General features: G+C 38.1%; 1 protein-coding gene across 1 annotated transcript; it reads right to left on the reverse strand.

Moving 5' to 3' along the window:
• Positions 1 to 7,387: 7,387 nt before the first annotated feature.
• Positions 7,388 to 8,799, reverse strand: LOC139446178 (uncharacterized). The gene is made up of 3 exons (XM_071227482.1): positions 8,766 to 8,799; positions 8,151 to 8,224; positions 7,388 to 7,585 (listed from the first exon to the last, which is right to left on the reverse strand). Exons 1-3 carry the CDS (start codon positions 8,797 to 8,799, stop codon positions 7,388 to 7,390), a joined length of 306 nt encoding a protein of 101 aa, XP_071083583.1.
• Positions 8,800 to 11,392: the final 2,593 nt, after the last annotated feature.

Genomic DNA, 11,392 nt, shown 5'->3' on the forward strand with positions numbered 1-11,392 from the left:
AACGTCACATGGGCAATATTTCAGCCATAACGAGGATTCCGTCAGAAGGGAACGATAAATAAATTGTTGGTTCTTGGCTAAAGTCCGTCGTGATACCACAAGGGAGACCACTCCCGTTGTTTTGATGGCGTTGTATATTTACGATGGTTCTCGAGGTAGCGACAACTATCTATGGTGGATGTTTTAACACGAAACTCTTCTGGTGACCCCAGATAGAAAAAAACAGGTCAATATTGTCTTAAGGATAATTAGTAACTAAAAAGCAAATAGAACAAAGAAATTAGAAATATGAGATTAAATCAACAGCGTTAGAAATTCGCACGAGTCCAGTAGTCCATGCTAAACTGTCTAATAGTTAATTGTCATAAGGACTAGTAGAAATGTGCAATTTCAAGGGTTTTGCTATATGTTATCATTATAAGGACTAGTGGACTGAAACGACATACCCCCGGCGTACCATCAATTCATCAAAGACCCCAATCAGCCATAATCTTGTTGTTTTTATTACTGGGTTCATCCTTTGTTTATGTCTCTGACTTCACCGATGATTGTCATTACTATCCTTGTGTGCACATAACAGACTTCTCCACTCCAGTATAACTACATCAGATATCTACTCTACTGTATAGACATTGCCTCCCACCCGTATATATACTTGTCAACCATACTCCATATATCACGTGCTTGATAACAGTGTTAGCATCTACACCGAAACGTCGCTGTTAAGTGTAATAAAGAAGTTGTTCATCCATTGATTCTTATCCTTTCTTAGCTACCGCTAAACAAAGATCTGAGGACATCCAATTACGGGTCACGTCAGACTGACCTTGCGCGAACTTTGACCGACCAATGGAATGACAAGTCAGAAGGCAGCTTTCTCGTGCTTTACGGCACTAATTTCAAATTGGCGACTACGCTTCGAAACATTTTGACAAATTCTCGATTATTGATCTGCAACCTGAACCAAAAAATATTCTGGAATGGTATAGATTGTATGGATTCAGTCGTTAAACCCGTAACTATCGTTCGGAGTTAAAGTTTTGAGGTTGCATGATTAGAAATCACATTCCGACTGTCACTTTCATAATCTGGTAAGCGATGCTCTGATTGATCGGATGAAAGGTCGTTCTGACGTGATGTTCTAATGTGATGTCCTCAGATCTTTGTTCAGCGGTAGCGAGAACTGAGGTCTGATTTTAATGAGATTGAGTCTCGGACAAAATGGACCCGGATACTTTATTGTAAATTTACGAACAAGGGAGAAACTTTCTACACACGTTCAGATCGAGATAGTTCCTTATATATGTTCTATATTTATTAAATTAGAATGGTCAATGGACCTGATCTTGGTCTACAATCTGCGGCGTTACAATTTCTTTATCATGGTCAAAGGGAGACAATTCAAACGATTAAAGTCATGGGTATTGTGTCAAGTTCCTCACAGCGATATCCCGTTCGCGGAGCTGTCATTGTATGGTGGGTGGCTACAAGTTGATATCGCATCCGACTGACCGTTGTTTACAAGTGATGACTGCCGTGACGCCGAATACTGTTACTTCATTGTTTTCTTTTTGTGTGGTCAATTTGAATTTCTATTTCATTTCAACTATCAAGTAATTAGTATAGTTAGAATGTAACGGGAAGTTGGGTGATTTTCTGTTCGTCTGCAATCTCGAACCAATCTGATCAAACAAACAAAAAGTTTAATTCATCTAGGAAATATGGTCAGTCGTAAACCTTTTCAAAATTCACTATGATAGCAATCCCAAAGACATAATCAAAAGTATGAACGTGTCTACATTTGGGGATAGAGGTCAGATTTCAAGATTCGTGTAATGGTGGCAGCAATGTTACTGAGAGTGTAACGAAATAAAGGTGTCGCTTGGAAGGAGCTTGATATATAGTTTGTGGTCAAAGGGAAGTAATTCAGCTTGGTAATTAAACCGTTTTTCTCAATTTAAAAATCGACACAAAGTGTTACATAGCTGTAAATACGAAATACCAAAACAACTCGAAAAGTACTAGTCTGGATTTGCTAGTTTAAACTCAGTGAACAATACAAAATGTACTTTACAGGAGGTAATTTGTCGGCACTTTCAACATTCAAAAATAAAATTAAGTCCAAATTGACATAGCAGTAACAGACTATAGGCATTATGCACCTGTTCTCACCTGTCGTCAAGGTGTCATAGGTCACCTTGATCTACTTACCCCTGGTTATGCCCTGTTTCACAATGGTCTGTTTTATTCACATTTATACACACTTTTACGTGTAAAAAGGCATAAAAACCTTTGTATTTGTGCCACGGCCCAATTAGTACTAATTTAGTTGTTTGAATATTTACATATTTTGTATATTAACTGCATTTATTTAAGATCTGAGGTCGAAAAAACATTTTTTTTTCATTTCCGTGAGTACTTTAGCTAAAAGTGTTCAACTTGCGTGCTAAGTGATGACGTGATTCGACCTTGTAAGCAGTAATTTCTAAGCTCCTTCTCAGGCCGTGAATGGCCTGTCGCTGCGAGGAATTTGAATTTCCCTATAGAACTCGAAAACGTCCATACGGTGTGGGAAGTTTAAGTTAAAAATGTATGGAGCTTATACCAGGGACCTTACTTATATTAGCATATCCTAACACGATTATCTCCCTTAGACCATTGACTTCGTCGATGGCTGGGCAAGGCTTTTCTCTTTCACAACACACCAGCGCTGGAGGGGTAATCTTTCAACGACGTTGTTATGAACGTGTCGTGTTTACTTTTATCTTGATTCATTGTTCGTTAATAATGTACGTCTGTTGGGATCAAGCGACGATATTTTAGGTCACACAAACACCCCTACCGGAAATATCCTGATCGTCTGATGCCTTGTCTCGGATATGATCAACCGACGTCATTTAGCTGCGCGCGGCGTTAAACGACAAACAAAGATATGATCATTCTTTTCGTATATCATTGTGGCACAGTGAATATTATATAGTTTATTAAAAAACATGTTTCACATTAGTACAGTATTTGTTAATTATGCCACGTGCAGACGACATGACGTATATTATATTATTACCGATCTAAAGCCATGCAGTTTGTATGAGTAAGGGCGTCCTCGCTTATTTTTTGAGTGTTTCTCATCTCCAAGGTTTTCGGTCAGACAAAGAAAAAAGTGGACAAAAAGGATCCCATTGCAGAATACCTATTCAAGCCTTTTACGACCTATACCAAATATTTGACAATTTAAACATATTGAGAGCATACTGAACACAAAAACCGAAACACATTGTGGAAAAAAGATTTATGCATTTATTAAACTTGGGGTTTCTGGGGATGAAAATATGAATCACACTGTCTTGAATCTTCTTGAAATAACACAGCAGAACGAAGCACTGGTGTTTATATCTAATAGCGGTAACTGCTAAAGGTTTTCAAAAGTGGTAGTAACTTGTGTCTACTTTAACGACCAAGGTTGCAACAACCCAGAACTTCACAAACAACAGACAGGCCCGTCTGTGTGATAACCATTGTCTGAGGTATTCATATGCTTTCTCAAACATCAACTCAGATCCTCGATTTATATAAGAACTACAGTGGAGGGAAATTCTATCACGCAACACAGAAAAAAACTTTGCAAAGAGTTGCTTCCATTCCAAGTTTCAACAGTTCACTTTAAGAACGCATACCGCCATTTAGATATACGACCGTGGTTTTCAAACCATGGTGAAATTGAACACTTTTGTCAAGATTTGGCAATTTAGGATGATAAAATAGATATTATTCTTTCGGCGGGAGGGATATATTTCTCATAAACAGACGACATGCATACAACACATTTCACCTTGAACCAAAAGGACAAAAACACACTGCATGCATTAAGCTATTCAATTATTCATGTAGTCCAAAATTATCACCGGCGAAGACTAGCAGCTTCAGTGACATAACATGTGTCTTATCATGTGTTAAATAACATGTTTATGTCATCCAGTGACCTCACACAGTTGACATTTGTACGAGTGGCACAAACCCTCTATTTCTAGATATATACGTTATTGTTTAACTGTAAGGATGGTTATCAAATCCGACAAATCTAGTAAATCTTAAACACATTTGCTTAAATCCAGTAAACCCTTACATACATTTGCTTAAATTGTGTTTACATTCGACAGGCGTTCAATACGTTTTGCAACTTCAATATAAGACCAAGTCGCAGAATATCTTTTTGCACATTTATTTTTCAATATAATCTCCATTCACCTCAATACACTTATTCCATTTGTCCTTCCAGCTTTTAATACGACTCTTCTAGAAATCCGCAGATTGGCCCTCTAACCACGCCCCTGTGGCAGCCTTTATATCCTCGTCATCCTGGAAGCGTCTTCCACGTTGGGCAGATTTCATTTGCCGGAACAGGAAATAGTTACGGGGGCTAAGTCTGGGCTGTAGGGTGGGTGATTTAACTGTTCGAATCCACATTCATATATATATGACGGCCTGTGCAATTCTCGACTTGTGATGTTGTCATGCAAAAGTAGAATACCACCTGTTAACATCCCACGGCGTTTCTGGCGAATAGATTTTCGCAATGATTCCATTACACTGGCATAATACTGTCCATTGATTGTAGTTTTTGCTGGCCATTACCTTGTCAGCCGATGGTTGAGTGCGAAACTTCCTCGGAGGCGGAGAATTGGGGTGCTTCCATTGCATGGATTCCAATTCAGTTTCTGGGTCCCAGTGGTGGATCCATGTTTCATCACCTGTCACTAGACGAGAAAGAAATCCGGCTTCATCAGCAGTATAGTGATCCAGGAGGTCTCGACAACTTTCAGTTCTCTGATGGCGACCTTGAGCTCTGATGTTTCTAAGTACCCATCTTGCAGATACCTTGGACATACCAAGATGCTCATGAATAACAACAATTCCAACTGATATTTGGAATTCCCTAGAAAGTTCAGATACTTTCACTCGTCGGTCAGACAAAATCCTTCTTTCTATAGCAGCAATGGTTTCCGGTTGGGTGGCATCTGAAGGCCTGCCTGACCTTGGGTCATCGTCTATGGACTCCCTACCCCCTTTAAACTGAAGAGACCAACGGCAAACTGTGGAATAGTCAGGAGCATCCTTACCCATCACTTTACACATGCGATCATGGATTTCCTTTGATTTGCATCCCTCCTTGATAAGGAACTTTATTACAGCGCGTTGTTCATATTTGAGAGAATCCATGATTGTGACCACCGTAAGTTGAATGAAGCCATCACATCTAGCTTATTGTTGTGTCTGGAACTTGTTATGACACGTGTCAACCTGATGTTATGACTAGTATCACACCTGCCACAAGTTGACATTGTTTGTGTAAACACAGATGCGCAAGTTGCAAAACTTATTGAACGCCCCTCGTATCTTCATATCTTACTCTCTGTCTTACGAATCTTAGTGTGTTTAGTACAACAATAAGATAAGATTAAACAGTGCATTGTTATCCACAGGGACATTTCCCTTTCCGCCTTAGCATATTCAAACGTACAGATCGAAACATGAGGAATACGAACTCTAAAGATACATAATATAAGATAAATATGTACTGAACTTGTGTTAGTGTGTTTGGATAGGTTCATAATATTGACCATCCGATCCTCATTCTAATCTAATCTTGCATAAGGACTGGTCGGCTTCATCTGCTTTACGTGGAGTCATTGAGCGGGGATTTCGACCACATGCGAAGTCTTTCGGTTTTTGGTTGTTTTTTCTCTGAAGAATTCGTAGCTGTAGGTCTACGTGAAATGTTGTCAATGGTATTAGCTACTGTATGTACCTTTGTTTTTTGGCTTTTTGTAAAGCCGCACTCGGCAATATTACTGCTCTATGGCAGCGTCCTTAATACTCGTGCCAGGATGAGACAATCCAGTGATTCTGATTGATATTGTAACGGAACGGCCAAAGACTAGTCGGTAATTACTAGTAGGTAAACTACTTAAATAAATGGTTGCTGCCACCAGTCACGAAATGTGACAAAATAAATACCAGAGCTTGGAAACGAAGTTTAGCGGAAATACATAACACGGATCTACAAAGTTACGAATGTCGACACTAGCGAAATGCAAAATGATCACACAACATAAAGGTAAAGTTCAATAACGAGTTTATTAGGTAATCACTGAACTGAAAAATCTTGTACATGGTCTCGAGATCGCGAGACACGATACCGGCTGTGAAACATCAGTCGCCGAGCATTGTCTGTCACATCTTGGCTCTGGAATCCGGCACTTGTCTGTATCCCTCCCACGATTGATATATCTGAACTGTTAAAATAATGAAATTGTTCAATAAACTGTGAAACTTGAAAGTGTACGAAGTTGGCTGAAACCAGAACTGGATCCATGTAATGTAAAGAGTACATTCAAGTCACCTAACCCAGAGCTGTCAACATGCGATATAAGTAAGCATTTTTGATACGATGAACATGACAGACTTGACTAAAGTTGGAGTTAACTGTTATACTTGATTCTGTAACTTGGAAAAAACTGCATAAAGGTATGTCATCCTTATAAACATACAACATGCTGGTGCTCTGGCTGAAATTAGTGTTATGGCTGGGAGCCATAAAAGTCTGTAAGTGTGATCTTTGAAGTACCTGTTAACTTTGATAAAATATGAATTTGTGTTACAATTAAAAGGGTCACGATCCACGCCGCTAGGGAACGATGACACGCGATGAATCAAGGCACCGAGCCTCAGCACCATTAAGTGGTCTTCAAGGAATGTTGTGGGGAGTGTTACATACGTTAAAATTTATGAAAACAGAATTATGTCAAGCAGCTTAAGAGTCGAAGTTGTTCGTCGAAATGGTCCAAGAACTACACGACACAGTAAACAAAAAATTATTATATGAGGTAAATCGAACATTTTATCCACACGATCCTCATTTTGTTACTCTTAAAATAAGTGAGTGAATGAGTGAGTGAGTTGTGTTTAACGCCGTTTTAACAGTATTGCAGTTATATCACGGCGTGTCAGATTAATGTGGGAGGAAAGCCCGAAGTGATGCAGGTCTAAGATGTTTACCACTTCGGTGAAACCAACGAGCACGGGTATGATGCTGACAAACCTAGAAACATAATCGGGGCGAACCGAGATTCGAAACCACAATCATAGGTTTCTGGCGTGCCCAGGGGACGCAATCTGCACAGCGAATCGCGGCGCCTTAGACGACTGGGTCAATATACAACAGGCAACAACATTTATCATATTCATTTTAAGATTATTACATTAATTTTAATTCATGTTTGAAACAAAATGTATGTTATCAAAAATTGTCCGAAACAGTCCAAATAGTTCATCCGAAAGGTAAAACTAGTAGTTCACAAAACACTGGCACAGAAAACAACTCTAAAGTCTATCTCTCCGTGAAGAAACTCTGGAACATGTATTTCACACAGGACACAAGGACGGCCGAGCACGACTGGGGCTGCTTGGATTCTTCACCAAGATCTATCTCCACAACTTGAGGGCGGGCTCTGGGGGCGGGGAGGGAGGTCTGGGGGTCGGGCTGGGATGAGAGGGGGTTGACGGTGATCGTGAAGACACTGGGGCGCTTATAAAGAGGAAATATATGTCCTTTAATCATTGAAATAAGTTATTAATCGACAGTTTGATAAAATAGCTTGTATGAAAAAAATCCAAAGTTGATCATTTTCTTCATATTTAATCTATCTTACATGGATATTAAAACAAATAGATGGTGAAGAATTACCACCTACTGACTTGCACAAATAAAAGCTAAAACGACATTTCAAAGACATCTTTACTAAAAGGAGTCAATTGTGTTTCTAATTCTCACTCGAGTGGCAAAACCAGTTGTTCATGAAAAGGTCATGCATTTCTTTACAGGGGGTCATACATTCCAGAATAAGAACTTTGGTTATGTAGGGAGTGGTAGAATAATGTAAGTCGCCTGTTTTTAGTTGTTTGATAGAAATGAGTAATGATTACTAGATGCTTCGTGACTATTTGATATGAATATTTGTCTTAATAATGGTTTACACAGATGACTTGTTTGGAACTAATGTAAGTTGCAATGGTTCTCGAATTATTTTTTTTTTTCTGATACTAATAGTCATAGGACACATTCAAACAACTTGAACCCAATGATGACCTACAGGATCAGGGACAGGAAGAGTCTTTTGGGACCGGGGGGCCTGGTAGTTCCTAAACCTGTGGAGATCGTCCTGAGCTATAATGGAATACATAAAATCGAAATACAAAATCACATCGGTCCTCATTGTATAGACTAATTCTTTATTGTAAGAAACTGGTGTTTGGGTATTTGTGGGGACATGAAAAACAAATATTTACAAGTTCCTCTACACTAAGTTTGAAGAAGGTTACGAAAACCTACAAAACTGAGTCTCCTGTGAATATTTTATTTTCGTAATGGACTGTTTTTCTTCTCAGACACTCCGGACCCATTAGGCTAATCAGGGAGTGTCCAAGCTTCCTACACATTCACACACACAGGTTCACGTCACAAAAGACAAATACTTGATCATTTGTATTACACAAAGTACATGAACATATACCAGGGACCGGCGACGTACATGAAATGTCCCATCTGCTGATGAGACTGTCCGTCATTCTCTTTCACTTATATTGTTACCAAATGTTTACGGCAGATTCAAGTTGGGAATACAATCCGTCAAAAGGTATCACTCTGTAAGCTTTGAAATCAAGATAAAAAACAAACATAAGTTAACACTGAGAGCACTACTAGATACCTTGATGATAGACCAAAGCAACAGTGGCATACATCGTGCAGAACGTGCGATACGTGCGGGATAAAGAGCAAAATGCAAACACAGACGTGGAAACAAAGTGCAGCGGAAACAACCAAAATGGCGTCGTTTGTGAATAACGGAAGTAGCAACGGTCTCCATGGAGATCAACCAGCCATCGTCACCTCTCGCTCTTTTCCGTAAACACGATTTATGGTACTAATAAAGATAGACATAGTATGCTTTGAATTAGAAAATCTATATTCAGAAAAAAATTCGAAAGCACCCCCTGGATGCCACAGTGGCATAGCCTATAGGCCTCTATGTCCCTCCTCGTCAATCCTCATTTTGAAGTCGAATAAAGTTCAAAATACATCACGCATACAAATACTTAACAGTTTTGAATTCTGTGGGTAACTCTCTGTTCTGTGATGTCATCCACTGTCATTATAATCAAAGCAAAATTACTAAAAGCGACCACAGAAAGTTAGGTAGATCTAGCCTCTATAAAAAGCTTGCCACTTTTAGTATTACTGGACATAAATCACCATTCAATGTGTTATCTAGTATTTACTCTGAGAATTTATTACAAAAATAGGATATTAGAGATCACGGGTATCTGTTTCTTTTTATTAGTCCGATCACAAAAGATCATTCTGAAGATTCGCCGATAACCCAAGAATCTTTTAGAATGTGTTAGAAAATACGCTGAAGAGAAATATCCTTCAGGCTAGACAGGTCTAGAGTTTACAAAATCGTTTCAGGTGACCGGTTATAACACGCCGATTACATCATGTATATTTTAAACTCAGCTTCATCCTCCAATTTAGAATCAAATATCAAGTGGTCTTTGTCACCAATACAAATCTTTTAGATAAAATCAAGCGAAATAAATTAGATCTAGTGGTAAAAACTGTACTGTCGGCCATCTTGTTTGAAATGAAAACAAAGCAAAATTCAGTTTTTACACTGTATAGCATTTGCGCCTATTTAGAGAGATCCAGTCGTCTTTATGTTGCATGTATTGGCTCACCTGTTTTAGAATATGCATTGGAAGTGTATCGTAGCTATTACAATGATTTGGTCAAATCAGGTTCCGTTCTGCTTGACGCAGTGACTGACGCAAAATCATGCACAACGACGATGTTATTTATCAACATGTCGGACTTATTCTCTTGCTTACAATGGACAACATAAAAACAAAACCAAAAACAGTCAGATTATTTCAGGATACTTACATCACATATTTATGTAGATATACGATCCTTAATCAACGAAACTCCTTTGCTGTCAGTGAACACGCCATTTTTTAAAAGACGGTCACAGGTTGTGATGTCATAATGTAAATATTGTTGTACATATTTGGACATTTCTTTTGAGGTGAAGGTCGAAAGATATGATCAGTCAAACGTGTGTTTTACATATTTTTTCACGCGATAAATTACATTATTAATGTTCAATATTGATGTCAATGTCAATGTTCAATATCATATCATACATAAAAGAGGCCACATAATTTATGAATCTTTGATAATCTCTCGTTTGTTAGAACATTATTTACAAAAGAAACTGACCAATTTAAATGCCGTACACCATATTCCTTATCTTTAGACAAGTGTTAGAAGATGAAATGTAAATATTTCCTTTGGAATGTTATATTCAACATTGTAAATAGATTTCACGTAAACAGGTTCTGAATAGCCATTTCATTTTATTTCATAACTAAAACTGAATATATTACTTTAACAGTGGATAATGTTTTTTTTATTAAATATACATGCACATATTTATAGGAGGGATAGTCTTGGTCATGGAATTGTTTTCGGTTCCTTGAGTGACAGAACATTGATGTATAATGACATGACAGGTGCGCGTTAGTTGTTAACGAATGTCTCCTCTCCTTTTGCCTAATATAATCAATTGTTTCATATAATGTCATTTATTGTTGTGTCGAAAAAGTGTCAAATTCTCCTGTCGTCTTTCTCCTACGTCACCAGACATAAAAACGTCAAACGTCAAATATAGTTTTTCATATTATTGATGATAAGGCAAGTACTACATTAATAATAGTCCAAATTCCAAAATTATCATCGGCGAAAACTCTAACCGCCTCAGATCGACATAGAACATTTGTCTTATCTTGTCAAATAACATGTTTATGTCACCGAGTGACCTGACACAGCTGACTATTAACAACCTCTTTTAACAACCTGTATTCCTTAATAAATCAACGCTATTGTTTCAGTCTGAAAACAGTAAGGATGATTATTAAATCCGAAAAATCTAGTAAACCCTTACACATTAGCTTAAATTGTGTTTTTATAACGAAAAATGTAAATGTGCTTCATATAAAGTTCAAGAAAAATATACTTATTCTGAAATTATATAATGAATCTTTCAATAAATACTTCTGAAAGACCCGCAAAGAATAGGCATATATCATATAAAGCCACTTGCCTAAGGTTGGCTGGTTGGTTTGTTGTTTAACGCCGCACTCAGCAATATTCCATCTATATGACGGCGGTCTGTAAATAATCGAGTCTGGACCAGACAATCCAGTGACTGATATTATGCGCATCGATCCACGCAATTGGGATCGATGACATGCAATAACCAAGTCAGCCAGCCTG

Source organism: Haliotis cracherodii, unplaced genomic scaffold (genome assembly GCF_022045235.1).
Source record: "Haliotis cracherodii isolate W230 unplaced genomic scaffold, xgHalCrac1.p SCAF_6, whole genome shotgun sequence".
In the NCBI taxonomy this organism is placed as follows: Eukaryota; Metazoa; Mollusca; class Gastropoda; order Lepetellida; family Haliotidae; genus Haliotis; species Haliotis cracherodii.